Genomic DNA, 23938 nt, shown 5'->3' with positions numbered 1-23938 from the left:
TATTATAATAATATTTCTGCACAATAATGGATTTGATTGTCTTGATTTGTGCATTTACTGATCTTTAAAACTTGAAAAATTATTTGTGAGGCACTCAGCATTAAAAAAAATCTGTTTACTATTTCAAAAAAAATTCATCTGAATTTATTCCATGACAACAATTTAGCTGAAAATATCTTAATTTTATTGGTGCTTCAGAACAACACATTTCAAGGTGAAGTTGAGTGATAATGACGTGATGGGATAACGAGACACCTGAAAACCACGCATGTAATTCTAAGCAGGGTTAGAAATAAATATTGCCACAAGCTGCACAGGAAATAACCACGGCAAATCTTTTCCCTATCAGCAGACGTTTCAAACTGGTTAAACGTAATTGTTTCCAAAAGTAGCTCTGCTCCCTGCTGGTGCTGCCAGACACTCTGTCAATTATATGCATATATAGGATTGTTAATAAACATGACACTTGTGTTTTGGAGTACATCAAAGATAGCTTTTGAGAAAACAACTCACAAAGATTTCATTTAAAAAAACATTCAGTTGCCAGAAATGTTACAATAATTCAACAATCCACCCTTATTATATTCTTCAAAATGAACACAATTTACACTGGAGACTTGGTATAAACTGGGTATGATTTTTCACATTTCCTAATTAAAGTCTCAGGATCAACCTGGAACAGGCACATTAATACATCATGAATGGCCCATCTTCCCTTGCTCTGGTACCCTTGGTAGATTTACTCTATGTTTCTGAGCCTATTTATGGTCTATAGCATGTTGCCACAACTGGAATTCAATGCTGTTCACTTGCTGTCCAGAGAGAAAAATAAAGGTAGTCTCATTCAAGCACCTTAGAGAAAATAAAAGTGCTGCAGTAAAATGACAGGACCTATAATTTGATATAGCTGGTGGTATTGTAGATTTTCCCGTCTAATTGTGGGGAAGTCCTTGACCTCAACTTGCCAATTGTCCACTTTTATTGAAATCAGAAAGCTCATTGTGAGCAATCGGAATAGATCTAATCCATCATTCTGTGTTACATCGTGTTGGGAGTAACCCAAAAGTGTTTCTACCAAAGACATACAATTGTGACTCAAAAAATAATGAGGCACACAATGTAAAAACAGCTACAAACCTTAGCCCTCTGGTTTTGTGTTTGTAGAGTATTGGTTGTACACTGATGTACACAATATAAACTGGTCAGCATTTATGTGAATTAATTTGCCAAATTTCTATCTACTTCTTGATGTCAGTTACTAATTTCCCAATGTTTTATTTTATCAGTCAGCCATTGGTTAAATATGCCACCTAGCTGTCACAATGACTTACTTGGTAAAGTTTTGTGCAAAACTCTGCCTTACTGATCCATAAGGTATTAGATTCAATCTTTGATTAGTGCTAATTCAGTGTTTATTCAGGGGGAATGGATTTGTGTGGTAGAAGGCTACTATAATTGGAATGGAATACAAATGGAAAATTTTAGACTCTTCACACTGTAACAGTCTCACTATATCTCTCATTGTTTCAGAGCTGCCAAAGGCTTTGTTTAAAGTCTATTGCCATGAAATGTTATGGAATTAGAACAGTTGGCTTTTTATTATTTGTAAGCATTATAATTGATCTGTGTAAATTTCTAGCCTGTACTACCTTAGAACTGTGAAATCAGGGAGCGTCCCACATAGGGAAACTCCAAATTATAAGGAGCTAAAAACTAATATATTAAGGTAGTCCATGTTGTTGATTTTTATATTGAATTTTAAAATTCTCAGCTTACTAACCAAGTGGAATGCATTTACAGATCTTTCCCCAACCGAGTTCTAATCACATAAATGGGTGTCTAAATAGTAATAAAAATAATAATCCCTGCATTTGATTTAGCATGTTTCACATCTTCCAGACGTCTCAAAGCGCTTCACACAATATACTCTTAAGTGAAATGACTGTAAATTTGTGGGCGAAACACGGCAGCCAATTGCTTTCTGCAGTGTCCTACAAACAGTTGTGGATTGAAGTGGCCAATTTAATTTATTTTTTTATCTTGAGGGATTATTATGAGGTGTGTGGAATAAGTAAACTTGCCCCAGGTTTCGCCCTGCCAGGAATCGAACCCAGGTCTCTTGCTTGGGAGGCGAGTGCTCTAACTACTGAGCTACAGGACGCTACACATAGAACATAAGATTATAAGAAATACTACGTGAAAAAAGACCCCCTTCAATCGCAGGCCTTGTTAGGCCTAGTCTAGTCCTTCCATTACCTCAATCATTTTGGTTGCCCTCCTCTGTATCTTCTCAATTTCTCCATTATCCTTTTTGTACTGCGGTGACCAGAACTGTAGAGTACTCTGAATATGGTATCACCAATGATTTATACAGCAGGATTAGCCCACTATTTTAGCTTGTTATTGATCTTTTGATATACCCAACATCTGGTTAGCGTTACTCTCTGCCACAGAGCATTGTTGGAAGAGCTTCAATTTATTGTCAACATGACTCCTAGGTCCTTTTCATTTTCCACACATATTATTTTGATTCCGTTCAAATAATAGTCCCTTTCAGGATTTTTTGTCCCCATGTGAAGTACTTTACATTTCTCCACATTGAATTTCTTCTGCCCAATTCCCAAATATGTTCAAATCCTCTTGTAATCTATCTTGTTCAGCTTTGCAATCTACCACCTTCATTAGCTTGGTGTCATCTGCAAACTTAGCCACTGTGCTTGCGACTCCAAGTTCCAGATCATTTATAAAAATATTAAACAAAAGAGGTCCCAAAAAAGACCATTGTGGAACTCCACTGGTAACATTTTCTCAGTCTGATAACATTTCTTGTACCACCATACTCTGGGTTCTTCCGGTCAACCAATTGCATATCCATTGTAATATACCTCAATTGATTCCCGCTTTCTTAATTTTCAGAGCCAGCCTCTCAAAAGGAACTGTTTGAAAGGCCTTACTGAAATCCAGATGTACAACATCCACAGCCTCATCCTTATCAAGCTCCCTTGTCACACCATAAAAGAAAACCAGTAAATTAGATTGGCAAAATCTTTCTTTCATGAACTCATATTGGCTATCATTATGATTTTATTTCTGTCCAAATTCACCATGATTCTATCCTTAATAAGAGTCTCCATAATTTTACCCACAATGGACATCAAACTTACTGGTCTATAGTTTCCTGGGTCATTTTTGTTACGTTTCTTAAAAATAGGAGTAACATCTGCCTTCCTCCATTCCTCCGGCACTTCTAGGTATTCAGTGATTTTTGAAAGATTTGTGCCAGCGTTTCTGCGACTTCCTTCCTTGGTTCCTTAAGCACATGCACCATCATGGACTCTCTTTTCTTCATCTCTTAAAAACTGCAGGTGAACTTCCAAGAAGATAAGACACCATAAAATGTTCCTTGATCCATAAAGGTAATGGAGCAATAATCTACTTCCATTCTTCAGCTTGGAGGAAAACTAAATAATAATCCTTGCATTTGACATCACGCCTTTTCACATCTTCGAGACGTCACCGAATATACTGTGAAGTGAATTCACTGTATATTCTGTGGGTGAAACACAGCAACCAATTGCATACAGTAGTGTTCCACAAACAGTTGTGGATTGAATGACCAATTTAGGATTGTTTTTAAGGAATTACCCCCAGAAATGCGATCTGCCAATAGGTGGGATGTATCCCAAGCTGATATTTCATGGTCGAAACAGCCTTAGAGATCTGTAGAGTATAGGTTTCTGTATGTGACCATTCATGTCTACAGTTATCCCTGTAAACCTTCAGTCCTATTCATGATCACTGTAGCGAGGATTACACCAGCTTTTGCTGCTCTTACCCCTTCCACAAATTCCTCTGGCAAGAAAAGAACTTTGGGAGATGCGTTTGTGTTATTTATAATCCTTGCATTTATATAGCATCTTATCACGTCATTGAAATGTCTCAAATAATTCACAGGAATTAATTAGCTTCTTGAATGCTAATTGTTAGCTTATTGCTCATCTAACCCATCTCCTGAGCTGGAAAGTGCGAACCTCCCTACCTCTCCGACCTCCTCACTCCCCAGTCCACCACCTGGCACCTCGCTCGACTGGCACTGGTTTCCTGCTTGTCCCTCGCGCCCTCCGCTCCACCATTGGAGGTCGCGCATTCAGCCACTACGCTTCAAAACTCTCTCCCTCGATCCCTCCGCCTTGCTCCTCTCCCCTTTTTCAAGTCCTGCCTGAAAGTTTCCTTTTCGACCATGCTTACAGTCACGTCCCCCCACTCCCTGTCTCGGAGTCAAGCTCTGCCAGTGTTAAGGGCTCTGAGGCACTACCCTGTGTGGAGTGCGCTATATAAGTGCAAGTTGATGTTGTATGTGTGTATGTTGGGTTTGGGCAGGATCTTGCTTGGCTGGATTCACATAATAAACACATGAAGGAAACCAGAGTCTGTGTAGCACCATCAGTGTCTCAAAAATAAGAAAACATTATCTTACAGATGTTTCTTCATTACTCCACTAGGACTTGCTGGTAGAGAACCAAACAAATACTGCCAAAAACTCAGTTCCTATTGTATTTACTGCAAGTTGAAACATTTAAGTTTCCATATTATCCAATTGTGACATTTTGTATTCATGTACATTCCAGACCGTATGTTGGGGGAGTTCATTCTTAGTACATCTGAGGGATTGTATTTTCCATTAGAAAACAAAAATGCAAGAATGTTTCTGTCATGACATGTTGTTAAAGGATTGTAAATCACAGTGAGACAACTGCCATTTCGAACTGTCAGACGTGTAATATCGTAACAAATTCTGGGTTGTGAGTAATATTAATAGTCATGGTGCTAAGAAGTGGTGAGCAAAAATGTAAGCTACAAAATGTCCCAGTTAATTATAGCCTTGACTTCTGTTACTCCAGGTGGCCAATTAAGTCTCATGGATATAATTGTTGAGGGGATGTTTGTGTATTTGAGATAACTGTAACTATAAGCTTAATATTGGGCAGCATTTTTTCTAGACTATATAAAGGATCTGTGCAACAATGCTTAATATTGGAAGCATCTTTCCGGGACTATATAAATATTTAATAGAAGAATTTGCACCCTAGAAAATGGCATGAAGATATAGACTACTGTGGTTCTGAACTTGCATGAATTTAGTAAATACAATCTAATTTTTAACTCAGATAAATGCCAGTCTTCATCAGAGACCACTTGATCTGAGACCACAACATTAAACGGTAATAAATCTGAAAAGACATCAGAAACAAAACTGTACCTCGTGATAGTCTTGAAGCAATCGTATAATCAATTTTTTTCTGATAATCTCTTCCAACCTTGATCGTTCCATGTGCCTTGTCCATTGCCATTGCTCATAAGAGAGTTCCCCATTTACTTACATCACAGACACTTAGAATGCTCAGTATAGGGAGCACATCAGGAACAACTCAAGTATAAACCATGTTTGGTTGTATATAATATTGCTACACAGGGATCAGCATTAGTTCTTTGAATTTATCAATTAAAGAATCACTTATTCAGTTGAGAAATTGCTTCAAATTTGACATTTCAGCCTCATCTTATTGGAAGCTTTCTAGAGATTAGGTCTGCCACTTACAAAGCCATTGTATAATAACCTCACGTAGTGTGTAAGAACCCTTCATGAATGTCAGTACTTGTACACATACAGTAGAGTAGGAATGCAAAGCACTATTACAATTCAAGGGTGAGACGATAATTGTGAAACATTAACAATCCCTTAGATAATGGTGGTGGCCTCCGCTGCTGAAGAGCATTATTTTATTTATCTCTAATTTCTAGGTCCACAACTAATTTTTTTTGTTATATAAACATACGTAAGTACACACAAATAAATCCGAATAGTACTTCAGAAGAATCAGTGAAAATGATATACAGTAAATCCCTGATAACATCACTCCAAGAGAAAAGAGCTCAACAACAAGTTATCTTGAGTGGTGGAGTTAGGCACAGGTCCTCCAGGGCCACTGTGACTGATGTGGGGGCTTGACGGAGGTTGAAGCTCAGATCCATCACAAAAAAGCCTCTGGTCTATTGGGGGACCATTCCATAGGCTCCCACCCTATCTTATCACACGATGGGATTGGAAGGCCACAGCGCACCCTCCAATAGAACAGAATATTTACATAGCTCAACTAAGCCCAGATTACCACATATACTGGGGCAATTCATGCTAGGATTCTGGTTTTGTTGGCTATTCTATGGGGATAAAATGCAACATGTAATGTGATCACTGTTGAAAGTTGCAGTCCAAATCAATCAACTGGCTGAGGTATGGAACAAGTACTCACCTCATATCTTTAGGAGAAAGGAAGGGCCCAAAGCCTTCAGCTGCCACTTTTGAAATTACTACTCATGAGCATTTGCATTAAATCCCAGTCTCTGGATGATGTTACCAAGAGGAAGCATATAGATGAGGAAAAGAAAGGACTGAGGATAGAACCCTGAGCTATTCTGCAGGTGACCGTATTGTATCACTTTTATTTTATCGTATCCACTATTGCTTTCCAATATTACTTGGATTGTATGAGCTATCACTTTCATAGCCTCTAACTGTTCCAGCATCTAAATATAATAAAGTCTAACTTCATGTGGAGCAGCTGTATGCCTGTTGCTTGGTTTTAATAAAAGTGCCCAGATTAAATCACAACTTGTCTCTCACTTTGACAAACTGGGAAGGGAATATGGATTATCATTCAGGCCTTGTTTCTACAACAACAACAAATTACATTTGTAAAACGCCTTTCACTTCGAGAGGACGTCCCAATACGCTGGACAGTCAAGGATATGGACCCGAGGAAAGGGTTGGGATCAGGGAAGGTGAAGGGCAGGGAGGGTAGGGATAGGAGAGTGGCCGAATACGTTGTCGAAGAGGAGGGTCTTGAGATGTGCTTTGAAGGAGGCAAGGGAGGGAGCAAGATGAAGGGACTGGGGGATGGAGTTCCATAGGGTGGGGGCAGAGAAGCTGAAGGCCCGACCGCCGATGGTGGAGCAGGCTGGGTGGGGGACATGGAGCAGGCTGGAGCCTGCTGAGCAGAAGGAGCGGACAGGTTGAAATGGGGTTAACAGGTCACAAAGATAAGGAGGAGCAAGGCCATGGAGGGCCTTGAAGGCGAGGACAAGGATTTTGAACTCTAATCACTGGGGAATGGGGAGCCAATGAAGCCAGTTTAATTTTCACAAGGAAGGGTGAGACCAATATAAAAATAGTTTTTGTCAATAAGTTAATTAACAGTAATTAAGACAACATAACAATAGGATTAATTTAGAAAAAAATGTAAATGACTAGGGATAACATATAGAGATTAATATCTTCCATAGCTCTTCCACAAGGGTAATGGTCTTGATTACCCTTCGGATCATGCCAGCCTCCTCCACCGCCTCTCCTCCCTCATAGACTTTAGTTAGTACTGCACACTCCTGGTTCAAATCCTACTTCACCAACCACCTTAACTTTGTCTCTGCTAAAGTTTTTTTCTTCCACCTCTGCTCAGTCACCTGCATCATAGCCAAAAATTCCATGCTTGGTCCCCTTCTTTTCCCTATTTACATGCTGTGGAGTCCTGTAGCTCAGTGGTTAGAGCACTCGTCTTGCAAGCGAGACACCTGGGTTCAATTCCAGGCAGGGCGAAACCTTGGGCAAGTTTCCTTACTCCACACGCCTAATAATAATCCCTCGAAAAACAAAACAATAATACAAAATTGGTCATTTTCAATCCACGACTGTTTGTGGGACATTGCTGTGTGCAATTGGCTGCTGCGTTTCGCCCACAAATATACAGTCAATTCACTTTACAGTATATTCTGTGAAGTGCTTCGGGATGTCTAGAAGACGTAAAAAGCGCTATATCAAATGCAAGAATTATTATTATTATTATTATCAGTGATGTCATCTGCAGACACAAGGTCAACTTCCACATGTATGTGGATGACACCCAAATCTACTTCTCTCCCAACTGCGACTCCAAGTCTGCTGATGTTCCTCAATGTTGACAAGATGGAAGCCATATCCCTTGGCTCATGTCAACATCTTCACCTGCACTCTGACATCCTCAACCTCCACAGCCTATCCCTCTATCTTACCAAAGCTGTGCGTAACCTAGGAGTCAGGTTTGATCCCCAGGTGTCCTTCTTACCCCACATCTATTCCCTAACCATGATCACTTTCCTCCACTTCCAGCACATTGCCCACCTCCAACCTCAACTCACGCCCAACACTGCTGAAACCCTCATTTACGCATTCTTTACCTCCTGCCTCAATTATTCCAATGCTCTCCTTGAAGGTCTCCTCCACCATTCACAAACCCAATTAATTCAAAACTCAAACACCTTTACCCTCACCCACACTAAACTCCATACCATTATCACTGCAGTCCTTACCAGACTCCACTGGCACCCGATCACAGAATGGATCAATTTCAAGATCCTCACACTCGATTATAAATCTCTTCATGCCCTAGCACCTGCGTACCTCTCTGACTTGCTTACATCCCACTCCACCACCTGCTTCCTCTGCTTAGCTGGGCTCTGACGTCCTGCACATCCCTCCCTCCTCCTTCAGCGGCCATGCTTTCAGCCACTACTCCCAGACACTTTGGAACTCTCTTCTTCAATCCCTCTGCCTTGTCTCCTTCCCTATCTTCAGATCATACCTAAAGAGTTCCTCTTCGACCTTGCCTAAGGTCACCTCCCATCACCTCCCCAGTTCAGCATCAAGCTCCATTACTGTTAAGTGCTTCGAGATGCTACCCCACGTGAAGGGCGCTATATAAATATAAGTTATTGTTGCTAAAATATATATCTCAGAATGGGAATTGCTGTTTTAACCTTCCTGAATACTGTACCATTCATTTTAGCTTCAAAATACAGGAACCATGTAGGGAATTATAACAGCACATAGGAAACCAGAAGGGGGATTGGCACAATGACTAGAAATAGTCTTATTGTAAATCGGTAAATTATCAAATAAAATTTAAATTTGAAGTGACCTCGTCCTGCAACGCAACATTGAGCATAAATGGCCAGTGAAAATTTCCCTATTTACAGTGCACACCAATGTAGATGCACACACACTCTTGAGCAACAACCATCTGTTACTGCCACCACTGCTCTTTCTACTTTATAAATACTTTATAAATTGTTGACTTCTCATAGCACTCAGTATCATTACTTACCACTTCAAGTGAACCATAAGTCACCAAGGGGCAAAGTATAGAATCCTTTACTTTACTTCAACAACATGATGAGATTCTCCCCTTCCTGGAATATCCCACAAAACATCTCTAGTCTTTATTAAGCCTAAAGTCAAATATTAAGTTAACTTGGAAAATAGCACAAGCACCCAAACATTCCAGTGTATAGCTTTGGACCAGCAAACATCAAGGGTAAGTGACTGGGGGCAGATTCAATGGAAAATAAATGGAGGATAAATGAGCATCTTTCAGAAACATTATCTAGAACATGCAGCAGCACATACCCAATTAAACAAAAATATTTCAAATTGGATAACTATTTGGATTTATAAAGCTTGTTCAGTGAATGTATAAGGAGAACATTGGGATGAATACAAATATAGAAGAAGGTTTAAAAAAAGGGATTAGGGATGCCAAGAGAAGTGAAGAAGGGGTTCTAGAAGGGGTTGAAAAAGAAAATATCAAGAAATAGTAAACTTATTAAACTACTGAACTTCCTACAGGTTTTTGCCAGGCACAACGCTAAAAATCTTGTACTCACATCAAACATTGTTAAGCTTCAGGAGTTTGACAGAAGTGAGGTTGAGGCTAAAAACCAACAAATCTCCCAGGATAGTGAAACTGTACCCCAGGGTATTTAGAGAGACAAGGCAGGAAATTTGTGAAGCACTGACTAATATTATGAAGGAGTCGAATACCTTTGCTTAGATTCCGACAGACTGAAATTAAGTAAATAATAATCTCTGCATTTGAGATAGCACCTATCATGTCAGGAGGGCATCCCAAAGCACTTCACATGATTTACTGTGAAGTGAAGGTGTACTTGCAGGTGAATATGGTAGCCCAATAGTGCACAGTGATGTACCACAAACAGATATGAAACAAATTACTAAATTTATTTGGGGGATTATTGACCAGGACACTGGGACACTGCCTTCACTTTTCAGGCAATGAAATGGGATCTTTAAAATACATCTGAATAGGCAGAGAGGACTTTGGTTTTAATGCTTCATCTGAATGATGGCACCTTCGACAATGCAACACCCCCCCATCCATCCAGCACTGTGCTGGAGTGTCAGTTTAGACCATGTGAGCTCAAGTCCCAACATAGGGCTTGAACCCACAACCTTCTAATTCAGAGGCGAGAGAGCTATCAATTGAGCCAGGCTAAATATGGTTCCCATATTCAAGAAAGGTGACAGAACCATACCTGGTTAAAGGAATGATCTCAGGATCAATGATGAACAGGCTAGGGTTCTTCAATCTTGAAAGGAGATGTTTTAGAGGGGAACTTGTTGAGGTATACAAGAATTTAATTGGGATTAACAAAGGAAACCTCAAACAGCTTTTATATGCCCCTTAGATAGTACAGGGTTCAGGGTTGTAAATGACAATTTTAGGGCAGGCACCAAGAAATATTTCACTCAGAGGATAATTAAGAACAGTTTACTATGAAGAGTGGTTGAGGCCAGGACACTGGTTTCTTTTTTCTTAAAAAATCTTGATTCTGCAATGAGAGAACATTAAGGCGGGTATTCCAGAAAGCTGAGATCAAATAAGCTGAGAGGATTTTTGCATTTGGGTTTAGTTCATTTTTACAACTTTCTTATTCATTTTCTTGATCTCTAGTCATCCTGGAAGAGATAAATATCAGGGTCTAAATTCCATGCAATTGTCATTCAAAAAAGTTTCTCGGAAAGATGTACACTTCTCCCCCAATATCTGAGCACTGCTGAACTGATGTACAAAAAAATCATAAACTGTTTCACACTTGGCACTTGGTATTTTCGGCCTTGCCTATCTCAATATGAAGGTAATGCCGTGAATTATCATAGGCTTGCTCGATCACCATATACCACACACTACACTGAATATATCCATAGTTGATAAACTGAAGGTTGTGCAGGTAATAGGCAATGATTTAAGAAATGTGTCTAAGTGTAGCAAAGACTCTGAAGTACACATAGAATTGCAAATAATGATTTATTGGATTTTACCGCTTCCTTTAGTAATCTAAACCAAGTAGAAATGGTAATTATTTTATTTATCATGTGAGAGAATGAAAGCAAGAGATTTAGTGCTAGCTGTTACTGTTACAGCTCTCTGAAAGAGATCAACACATTTCATCATCTATCATGGTCACATTATGAAATAATAGGGGGATATTGACACTATATGTGATATTTTTCATACGGAATATCAGATGTGCCTTAAGCAAGTTTCCTTACTCCACATGCCTCTGTTTACCTAGTAGTAAGTAGGAACATGGTTGTTCATCAATTGGCGGATCATTTTCAGGGGGTAATAATCCCTTAAAAAAATCCAGTCAATCAATCCTCAACTGTTTGTGGGACACTGCTGTGCGCAATTGACTGCTGCGTTTCGCCCACAATATATACAAACACTCCACTTTACAGTATATTCTGTGAAGCGCTTTGAGATGTCTTAACAACATGAAAAATCCGAGGATAATTACTATTATTATTATAGATGGAAGCCCCATGCCATTCTCAATGGCAAAGTCCATGGGGCCGGGCACAGAGGTTGGATTTCCTTCTTTCAGATCTCAGCTCAGATGTTCTTTGACTGACAGTTAATGGGATCAGTGAACAAACAAATTATGTCCCTAGCTAGTAGTCAACACTAGGATCCATGAACCTGACGTGCAAGTATTCTGTTTCATGGTCAACTTTCACTTACCCTCTAAACAAACATATATATATTGCTTAAGCAAACCCTGACAAATGGAATACTAAACAGGTCTGTGTCCATTCCATTTTGCCACGTTACAGGTGGTATTTAATTTTATAGTGTGATAAACCCCAGAGAACCATTGAATTACTCAGCCTTCAGGCTTGAGCAATAGACCATCTATAGTGTTAATGTGGTTTTGATAATAATTCAAAAAAGTAATACGCAAGACTCAGATTAAGGGAACATATACAGGGGGAATTTCATTATAATTTGGGCCTCTTGGACCAATAGTTCAGAGGCAATGTTACAAAGTGTGAAACAAAGGGCGACTTCTAAGTTGTCAAATTACTAATGGCATCAGGGACATATGCAAGTTGTTGTATCACTTTCTTTTCTTTACACTGCTGGTATTTATGCATAAATAGCTCCACTAACAACAGGTATTGTGCATAACTGCATTTATAGTGTGCAGGAATTGACATTCATGGGACATCCTGCACTTAGTGTGCACCTGTGTATAGCTGCGTGTGCAGTAAGTGACATCAGTGAGAATTCCTCTGCATGTGCCCAAGGGACAGGAAATGATATCAGAAATGACTTGATGACCCAGACATTGGCCTTTTTTTTAATTGGTCAATGCCACAAATTGGCTGTGCTGCATTTCTGGTTAGTAAAGGGGCACAGGACATCAACATTATAAGAAAAACAGCCCTGAAGCAAGGAGTGTTTTGATTTGTGTACACTGAGGCCAGGATGACTTTCTGCTGGTGAGAAAGAATACATTTAAGTTTTCTGAATACTCAGTGTCACTAAACGGCTTGACAAAAATATTCATTCCAGATGCAATAAATAAACATCCCTGAAAATTGAGCTGTAGGTATTTACTTTCAAAGCTATTCATTTAGGAAAAGTAATCAATTGGGAGTCGGAACAATTATTATTCCCATTAACATTTGGTTAGTATTCCATCATTAAACATCAATATTCTAACATGCATGTCTGAGAGAATATTACTTGCAAAACACAATGTTTCCTTACCCAGTTTTGTTTGGCTATGACACTTCATTTTCAACAAATATTTTTAAATAATACTCTCGATAATGTCACTGGTGAGCAACAACTTTTTATATTTATATATTGCCCTACATGTGAGGTAACATCTCAGAGTGCTTAACAGTGGAGGAGCCTGACGCCAAGACGGGAGAGGACGATTTTTAAGTGTGATCTGAGCAGACAAGATTGAAAAGACATCACAAATAAGAAGTTTAAATGACTCATCCCAACAGGCCCATGAATATATTATACAGCTGCTTTATTACAACTGGCACCTTTTCTGATTTTTAGATATTTAGCTACAGCAATTGCTCAAAAATATTTTCAGATTGGGCATTGGTCACTATACAATCTACAAATAAAGAAATCCATATAATAATACATTATTAAACACCTGTCTCAGCTGAACAGCAGATTCACCACAGGTGTCGGATGATAAAGGAGGGATAGCTGGTGTTATAACACAGGTGCTTGGGTGCAAAATAATTTTACCTTGTAGTACAGTGATTTACTAAATGGATCAGACAGTAATTCTGCAAAATGCTTTGACCAACATTAATTATGTTCATGTCCTATTTAATAAGCAATAGATGTATTTAAATGATCATTTATAATATGGTTTATTACTTTAGAAATTGTTGCAGCTTAAGATGCCCTTAAAACATCTTCAGGATGCATGGATATTATCACACAACTGATACAACCCATTAACAATTTCTTTCAATTGCTGGAATATACTTTTAACACCAATTATATTCATCCACAGCAAAAATATAACCCATGATCAGATCAATAAATAGAAAAAGAACAACCTTATAATCTATAATCTACAAGAACTTTCTGAGTACTGTGCAGATGAAATGGCAGTCATTAAAAATAAGTGCATTAGGATCTTTATATGAAAAAAATCAAAATTCTTCAATTAAGTAAGTGACTGTGAAATCCTGGAACTGGTGCAAGGAATATTATAATATATTATAACTATAAAGTCCTATAAATATATTTTTTCTATATAAAAGCTATAATGGTAATTGGCACCGTTTGTTTACTTTAATAAACCTATAATTCTATCCTTGGCGCATGTAAGTTTCATTCAGCTGAATATTTCTGGGCAACACCACTAAAAGCCCTAATAATAGCACAATATTAATAAAATAACTTTAGCTGCATAAGTAGTGCCAAAATGGACCTAATTTCCACGCTTCCTCCAAAGAGTTTTCAAGCCTATTAGACTAACATCAATACTATTTACAATAGTTATGATTTTTGAGAGGTACTGCTTTCCGGAAAGGAAATTGGCAGCAACACAAATTATAGATAACAAGTTATGTACCTTCCTAAAGAACATTTTGTCCCTCCCCTCCCATAATGTCGCAACAAAAAATAAATTTACTTGGCATTTCTCAGTAACATTATTGATCAAGTGCATGTGTAATATATACTCCAAAGTTATGTTAATTTCTTATCCACTATTTAGATGCCCAACTGAAATATAAGACATTGCAAGAGCTGTTTGACATCAACAAAAATAATCACTTGCTCTAGAAAGAAAGTAGTAGTATTTTTTAGTGCCTTATCAACTCAAACTTTCTCAAAGTGCTTTATAAGTAATTCCTGTCAAGTGTAATGACTGTTTTTGGAGATAACCATTTGTTGCTGGTCCAAACGCAACCATGAGGTGAATGACCAATTTATCTGGATGATTATTGGTTAGGGCACTGGGCAAAACTCCCTCTTTTTGAATTATGTCACAGAATTTTTTATATCTAACTCAAATAATAAGCAGACATTGGTTTGATGTCTCATTCTGAAGAATGACAGCTCCAACATTCAGTATTGCATTAAAATGTCAGCACGAGACTAGGAGCTCAAATTCTGATGTGGGACTTTAACCCTATCATCCTTATGATCCAAATGCTATTAACTGATGCACATTGATGTGAACTATAATTTGTTAAGAACAATAACCCCAAAAATGAACAAGATTGATTTAGAGGAGGCAATGTGAAGCGAAGCACCCCTCAAGAATAAATAAGAAACAAATTCTCTAAATAACTGGACCAAATGATTCCTACAAAGAACAAATGTCAAAGTGCTAGAAAAACTCAACAGAGGCAGATAAACCTTCCAAACAGGAACACATATTATTAGTATTTATAGTTGTTTAATGTTTAGTTTGCTGGATCTCTGAAATGCAATGCCAATAAACCAAGAAATAAGCAGAAAATGACATATGACCTTGAGTTGGGAGCCAATGCATCCATGCACACAGCTTGAAGACATTATCAACATCCTTTTAATCTGAGGTCTTGTTTTCTGTTGAAATGGCTTGAGGATCATTGGATAAGAAATTCCCCGACTCCTACGTCTATTAATCTGTGTTTATAGAGTCAGTGCACAGGGAGTAGCAGCGTAACAAGGTTTGGAACAGGTAATACTCACTCAATATGTTTAGGATTCTTAGATCACTCTTGTCCATGTATACATACCTGGTCCAATTGGCCCACTTTGATTGTGATGGATGAATATAATAATAATAATACATGCATTTGGTATAGCACCTTATCACAAAGCGCTTCACAGAATATACTATAAAGTGAATTGACTGTATATTTTGTGGGAGAAACGCGGCAGCCAATCGTGTGCAGCAGTGTCCCACAAACAGTCATGGATTAAGGGACCAAATTATAATTGTTATTTTTTAAGGGATTATTACTCCTGGAAAAGCAATCTGCCAATCAACTAACAACTAACCATCAACTAACTCTTTATGTGCAGACAGTGCAGTAGAATAATGCACTGGAACAACAAAGTGGAGTAACATGGTAGAAACGCAATTAAGTTCAAATGCTCCACCATATAGCTCAGTTTTCAACGTGAACTTAGCTGTATAATGAAGAGTCAGATAAAGACTGCAACATTTCCCTGTAGTCAAGTGAACATTGACTGGGAGTACCCTCACTTTGGTTTTCCTTAAATAGTTGGTCAAAGACAACACAACCCAATTCTACTTGTGCCCCATGATCTGCAAGGCCTAGAGTTAAAAATATGGAGAAAATTTAAGGATGCTTATTTTAAAATGGGGGATAATGTGTTTGTTTTTGAGACACCTAAGTGATGGACCACAGCTATGCTAAACACTTCTTGAACTCTGAAAACATTCGCCCACAACATACACAGTCACTCCACTTCACAGTAAACCATGTGAAGAACTTTGGAACATCCTCCTGTTACAAAAGGTGCAAGGATTATTAATTATTATAAAATAAGTCATATTTTCACAAACCAAAATTCACAGTAGTTACTCAGTAACAGGACCTCCAACTAATAGTTATCCCCTTCTCATACACCTTCCTGTGGAAGAACAGATGGTGAAGGGCTATTTTAATCCGAAATGCAATTGTTTTCAATGATTTAAAGAGCTATAGTAAAGTTACATCATAAATAGTCACTAGCAACAAAATGCCTCAGAACCAACAAGTTTGATTCACACTGCAGCAAACCCTATGACAAACCTGTGAAAAGCAACTGTGCCCACTTTCTTACAGCCACCATTTGTTTACCTATCGCTCAGAACATGTCTGCAGAGATTACCCATGTGAGTTGTCAGTTGCAGCGGCTGCATTCTAAACATCTCACTGGTGCACGTTTCATGGAGCTGCAGGCAATAACTCTCCAAATGTTGGAAAATGTAATCAAAGTAAAAAAAATGAAAATGTAATATTTATGCTTTATTGGTATTATGTTGGAAATAAAATAAATAAGGATTGGCTTCTTTCAGATGTAATTTTAATGTAAAGCTGTAGCCTGTGAATAAGTATTGTTTGCAGTGCTCAGAAATGCTATCCTGCATGAAAAACACTATATAAATGCGAGTTATTGTTGCTATTTGGGAGCCATGGGTGGTCACTTTTGGCAAATGTCACTATAATCTTTTTTTTATTTGGGTGAGTTGATTCACCCTGGCTCCTGTGCTCACTGTTGGATCAAGTTGTAGATGCAGTGCTTAATCTCTTGTGCAGGTGATTTTCAAGATGGCATCCAATTATCTCTGCAGGCAGATAACAGGCGTTCACATGAATGAGATGCTCATCATGGACCTCACTAAAAATAATCTTTTAATTAATATTTTCAAACATGTGGTATAAACTCAATAATTGATTACTAAATTTGGGATATGACAGATATCACCTTAGTGAGTTGAAGATATCTCTTTTGCCACTTCCTCCCCAATTTGAATTTAATTCAGTTCACTCATGAAATTGTATTATTCAATATTTTGTATACAGTGGGGTTATTTAGTACTTACAGATGTAGCTCAGTAGTTAGAGCAATCACCTCGTAAGCGAGAGACCTGGGTTCTATTCCAGGCAGGGCAAAATGTTTGGCAAGTTTCCTTACTCCACACATCTCTGTTTACTTAGCAGTAAGCAGGAACCCAGCTGTTAATCGATTGGCGGATCGCTTTTCGGGGATAATAATTCCTCAACAAAAAAAATAATTTGGTCACTTAATTTGGTCACAACTGTTTGTGGGACACTGCTGTGTACAATTGGCTGCCAAGACTCACCTGCAAATATACAGTCAATTTATTTCACAGTATATACTGTGAAGCACTTTGAGATGTCTAGAAAACGTGAAAAGCGCTCTATCAAATGCAAGGATTATTATTATTATAGTCATTGAACATCATTAATAAAATCAGTAATTAGCTACTTTACCCAAGGTTAACCTAGCCATACATCCTGGACTAATTTAGCCCAGTATTGAAAACTAACATAGGGTATTATGGGTTAATTTATTTTAATATCCTGGGCTCTTAGCCACGTATCCTAAACTAACAGCCAAATATCCTGAACTAAATTAGTCAAGTATCCAACATCCTGGCTCACTTAACCTAATATGGCCTAATAATATGTGTCAGTCTGGCTCAGTGACTCTCACCTCCGAGTCAGACATTAGGACTTGGAATTACATAGTCTAAACTGACACTCTAATGCAGTGCTGGGGATATGTTGCACTTCACTGGGGAGGTGACGTCCTTTGAATAAAACATTAAACCAAGGTCCCATTTGCCTGTTTAGGTGGTTGTTAAAGATCCCATGGCACTATTCAAAAAGAGAAGGGAGTTTCTCCCGGTGTCCAGTCATTCACTCCATGACTGCTTGTGGAACAAACTGGTTGCCATGTTTTGCCCAAAATACACATTTACAGCATATCCTTTGGGGCATTTTGAGACATCTCAATGATGTGATAAGGCACTATATCAAATGCAAGGGTTATTATTATTATTAACAGCCTAATATCCAGGCTAATTTAGACAAGTATTTCGAGCTGACTTTTGGGGACAAACTCTGAGATGGAATGGTAAGGCAGGCAAACAGTTCATTTGGCCCAATTAGTCTTCCCATGAGTACCCACTCATCTTGCAATCCTCCTTCCAACTTCCACTAAGAAGTGATTATGATATTATTTTAGAAAGCTAGTCACTGCTGTTAGTGCAGATGTAGAATACTTGAGAATGGTTGGAGTTTATCCCGCTTCTCTTCACTTGCAAATAAAGTATTAATATTGCAAAATAATTATTGTTTCTATCAATCCTTAAGAGATGGAGAGGTTTGTGGACCTTTGGAAGGTTCTTACTGAGTTTTACATTGTTCTGTTAGAAAGTTGCTCTGAATCTGAGATATTTAAACCTAGATTGTCCTGCACTAACCAAAGTGTGCTTAGTATTAAAAAGTAAGGACCTGAAATTGTATGTAAATGCAATGACTCAACTTGACAGGTTTTTCAAAGTTATGTTTGTAGTAAGAAACAACCTATTACATTGTGCCCCGTTTCTTTATGATGGAAATTATGTACAATTGACCTCTGCGCCCCATTGTGTAAGGATATGATGTTCATAAGTGGTATCTATTAACGAATATAAATAAATAGTACACCGATTTATACTGCAGTGAACACAATGTGGCCAGTAGGGTTTTACTGATGAAAGCAAAGAGAGTTGCTCAACACAATCTCCCTGGGGAACATCCCAGCTATAACAAAGATGCAACCCAGCCTCTGAGGTCCAAGAAGTTGTTTTCATACAAATAAAGATTAAATTATGAACGATGTGTTCTTATATTATTCTGCAATCATTAGATTTGCTTTGAGGAAACTTCAGAGTTGGACGCCATCGGTACTATCAGACATGAAATTCCTGGAAATGAAAAACAGAGGATCGAAATGTGCTGTCAGTCTGGCTGAATTGACAAGGATCAGTCATTTACAGTGTGAATCGGCTATTGTGGACCGCCTGTGGGGCTATATTTGAGCACAGATGTGTTTTAGCACATCTTTTTACGACACTTCATTCCCACCTATGTTTGCCTTTTAATGCAACGCAAGTCTATGCTGAGACGTACACAGCATTGCAACAACAGTCATTGAAATCCAAATTCTCCCATTTCATCCCAGCTCTGTTTCTAAAGCCCAGTGCGTTAGATAACACGGAGGTTTTGACGCAGACAGTGTGAGCTGGAAGAGGGAGCAGGGCTGCAGGAGTGGAGCTCAGCAAACTGAGCATCGTGCCACCACACACCAGCACAGGATAGCAGTACAGCATGCCGCACTCACTGGTTTACTGTGCTGCATTAGACTGTACGCAAATAGCCAAGACCCAGAGCAAATATGTGCACATACGCTTATAGGCACAGAACACTTGTAATCACCTGCAAAAACTGCAGAGTCTGTGAGAAACAGACACACAATGCAACAGATAAAAGCATTGCAAAAGCAGTCGCACGAAGAACATTAACCTAAATAGTGTCTAGCCTTCACTAAAGATCCTGGTCCCACTCAGTTCAAATATTCAGGATGTGTATCTACATTCACATATGTTCTTGGCCACACAACCATCCATGTATGTATGTAGGTGCACTGCCGACATTTTTATCTCCAGTATCCAGGGCATATCGCTGTCTAATCACTGTGTAACAGACAACCAGAGTTAGAAATAAACACTTGTACGAGTCAGTGTCTGAACACGAAGGGGTATCTGGATGTACGTGCAGACCTGATGTTGTATGACGGTCTGCGTCCCTCTGTGTACAGTGAGCTGTTTGCAGAGATCAGGTAAATCAATGTAATGCAGTATGAAGCGAAATGCCAACCCGCGGGGCTTTGGTGCATTATCTGGTAAAGTAAGCCCGGCGTTTTCGACTGGTTTGCGAATCCATTTACTTTTTCTCGCCGGAAAACTAAGGAGAACAGCTCTATCGGGCGAGTGCATTGCTGTATACACTCCACTGCATTATTGACCAGCAAACACGGTACGGTGTACGGTATCGACCACCCGTGTCCCGGACGAGCACACAGTCCTCGCAAGAGAAACGCATCGTGTTTCATGAAACGTTACCACGACTCGTCCGTCACCTTTATTCGCTGTGCAAAACCTTAAAAGGTGCATTGGTGATAAAAGACCGGGGTTTAGCATAAATCAAAAGAGCGCTGCGTAAGCAAACACGTTGAAGTTGTGCGTAATGCAGAGCCAATCTGAAAGTGGATACGGCGAGGATGTAAATAAGAAACTCAGGACAAAAACAGGTCTGTATAATAAACTCCGAACTGGTCCATTATATGTTGATAGGCACCATGACCGAGCCTTTGAAATGACTCAATGCAATAAATAAATGAATCAAACACTCGGATCTCAAGACTGTCAATAGCCTCACTCACCCCCTCCTCCAGAAAGCTGTGTGTTTTTTATAACAAAAGAAAAGTATGAGTTCAAACGTTAATTTGTTTGACACGTGGATACTCATCGGTCTCTGAATAACCTACGAGCTCATTTTTTCTTAAGTTACAGCAAATGACTCGAGGGATCTGTCATTCCGCAGAAAGCTCCGAGCTGTTGTGTAAGATTTGCCCCGTGTCGGACTTCAGTCTCATGTCTCTCATTTACGGGAGTTAATGAAGTTTTAATAATAAATGCTGTTTTAAGGCCATCCTCCTTTTTTTTTGGGGGGGGGGGGATGATTTTCGTGGCAGTTGTCGAGGGATTTAAAATACACTCGGTAATAAACACTGCCCCCTGAAGCCAATCCGTTTTAATTGAATAACATAGAATCTATCCTTTCGCAGCAATGAGAAAAGGCAAAAAAAAAACTAATTAAGGGACAGAGAAAGCACTTCTGCGCAGGAAAACCGGTGTTTATAATGTAATGTCTCACAGGCAGTTTAAGGAGCTCTACACGAGGCTCCTCCTCGAATGCAGAAACCGCAGAGGTAACAATATCCAGCAAGAAATAAGAGGCAGTATCCATATCCCAGGCCTGTCCAGGGCTCCCTTACCAACACACCTTTAAGGTAACTTCCCTCAGGTTTGCTGCGAAGTTTAATGTCTTTAATACGACGGGATCAAAGAAAGCGTGGGCAATGTTAAGACTCGTCCCGTTTTTTTTTTTTTTTGCAGATCATTGCAGTTCGATGATAAGTTCTTTCGGGATGATTGCTGAACCCAGAACTTTTGCTGAAGGTTGTAACAGGTTAGTGGAAGAAATGTTGCTCAAATGTGCACAGTTTTACTTACCACTTTGCAGCCAACTCAGGTGCACAGCCAGGTGGGGGATGCCTACCAACAGACCTTTTGCTGACCTCAATTTTGATGGAGTGATATTAACCCAAGAACTGCCATGGAAATGCACACTTTTTTTTATTACTGTCAAATTCCACTTAAAATATCAACATGTTTTTTTCTCTGTCTCCTTGGTCAAAATCTGTGGGGAGATCTCTTTTTTTTCCCCCAATAACATAAACAGGTTTCGTATACTTTGTATAAAAGCCAAATAGCATAACTCACATCATACATTTATAGTACAGTACTATGTATTTTAGTCACCGTTATTGTTTAAACAATATCAAAACCACGTACACCTTCATCATGCGAATAACGGAGACTGGACAATATGACCACAGTTACCACCAAAATAGCATCATCCTATAAAGAGTTACAGAAGTTTAGTGTGACGGTGAACGTGCTCCTTTGATCGCGCAAAAAAAACCGCAATACAATGCAATTGTCCAAGTAATGGTACCCAAAACTGATGGTCTTTAAAACTACCTCTACCCAAACATCTCAGACCGCTTGACTAAAACCATCAAATGCAAAGGGTGGAAATCGCGCTACTCATGACCATAACAGCACCAGGCGATAACCTTTGAACGATAAACGATGTTATTTTGATTGCAAAGCTTTTCTGTAATGTGGAGTCCCCTTACGATTTCGTATTTAAGAAGCATCACGTAACTTTGATGCGCTATGCATCGAAAAATACCAAGGGGTTCGAGCCGGTATATTACACACTTTGTTGCAAATGCAGCACAGGACTGCAGGACTTCTTACCAGTGAGTCCACAGATTGAACAAAAATCCTCTTTTTATGAAGTGACAACAATAATTCTGCCCCTCGTTGATCCCAGAGTGTCAGAATGCAAAGAAAGGTATGATCTACTACACTGCAGTGTCAACGTCAGAAGCAAAGCTTATGCTTTTCAGCCCTCTCTTTCTCTAGATATGGCTTTTTGCTAAACCAGAAATAAAAGAGGGAGAGTCACACACACATCACACACAACAACTGCCACCATAACATATAGATCCATGGATACATACAATCAGTGAAAGGCACCCCAATGGTGATCCAAACAGCTATAACCTTACCACTTTGGCTCTTGCTTTTCTTAAGACTCTTGCCACAAAGACACTGCAGCATATGCGTTCCTTTGCTGAAAATGTTCCAAAGAAACCACATTGATTTGGGCGGAAAACAATCCAGAGGCTTAGACACCCTGAGAAAGAGATCCTTCCGGTTGCATAATACACCGAGATCGGTTGGTCTGGTCGCTGGCACCGGAATTCGCATAGAAAATGATATCCCGAGCGCCCACTCCGCGTCTCACGTGACGATTTCTCAGGACTTCTCTCAATGAAGGCAATTGACGGTCGTTAACGGCCAATATTGGACCACAGCACAAAGCCGGCGGGAGGGGGGCCGTGTGCAGCGCAAGGTGTCCTGGGAAGCAAAAGGAGCCGTGGGGTGGGGGGTGTGTGTGTGTGCGGTGTGTGTGTAAAAAAAGAAACCCCTCCCGAAGGATCACCAGAACTAACGTGAGAATAGTAAAAGACAAATGATCCGCCGAGAGAAGAGCATCGTCCATCAGAGACGGGCGCTGTGCTCAGCGTCTGCGGGACCCGCAGCCCCGCGGGGGCTCATCCTCCACAGCTGCTTCGGCTTTGCCGCCCCTCTCACCCCCCCCCCTCCCCCCACACCAGGCGGTCGGGTCGCGATGGCTATTCTGTCCCGGTTCGGAGGGCTCTCTGACGGTCCGCAGCGGTGTTTCCCGGTCCGTGCCGCGCCGTGCACTCGCTCTGCAGTTCTCGGTCAGCCCGCACGGGGCAGCCCTGAGCAGCCCCGGACAGACCGCTCCACCCACCAATCTGTCCCAGTGGCCTCGCTCCCAAACTGATGAGGGTCGGTACTCGTTTGCGTGCACCGCCTGAGGGGTTCAAACACGATGGGAAAGGAGCTTTTACGGGGAACGATTGCCTTTTGCATTGGGGTGGGGTGGGGGGGGCACACGTGGCTCCGGCCCCCACCCCTGTCGCCGAGCCGCATCTCATCAGGTGTTTGCAGTCCTGCAGAGGATGCAAACTGGTGGCTTCGTTTCGTCCATTTGACGAGAGCACTGCCTCTCGCAAATCGTGCATTGGTACATAGGTTTGATTCACACTGAACTTTCAACATCTGCAGAATGTCTCCGTTTAAACCAAACGAGTATTGCGCATCCCCCCTCCCCCCCCCCACGAGTTGAGATATACTCAGAAGTGCGGTTATATAGATAGATAGATATCCATAGAGAGCCACTGTGCTTTGCCATGATGTGTGTGGAATGCACGCGGGTGCATATATATGTTTAGATGTTAGATACATTATACACAAA

At 39.9% G+C, this 23938-nt stretch overlaps 1 protein-coding gene and 1 non-coding gene across 2 annotated transcripts in view; both read right to left on the bottom strand.

Moving 5' to 3' along the window:
* fgf14 (fibroblast growth factor 14) overlaps window positions 1-22902 on the bottom strand; it is a 342659-nt gene extending 319757 nt beyond the window's left edge. Inside the window, exon 1 of the mRNA XM_007887030.2 lies at window positions 22659-22902. Coding sequence (XP_007885221.1) covers window positions 22659-22860 — 202 coding nt within the window. The 5' untranslated portion in view covers window positions 22861-22902. The remainder of the gene's footprint in view (window positions 1-22658) is intronic.
* On the bottom strand, window positions 2090-2161 carry trnag-ccc. Its single transcript has one exon. It is a non-coding gene; the product is annotated as a tRNA-Gly (tRNA).
* Window positions 22903-23938: the final 1036 nt, after the last annotated feature.

Source organism: Callorhinchus milii, unplaced genomic scaffold (assembly GCF_018977255.1).
Source record: "Callorhinchus milii isolate IMCB2004 unplaced genomic scaffold, IMCB_Cmil_1.0 Scaffold4, whole genome shotgun sequence".
Lineage (NCBI taxonomy): Eukaryota > Metazoa > Chordata > Chondrichthyes > Chimaeriformes > Callorhinchidae > Callorhinchus > Callorhinchus milii.
This window is presented reverse-complemented; position numbering and strand designations above follow the sequence as displayed.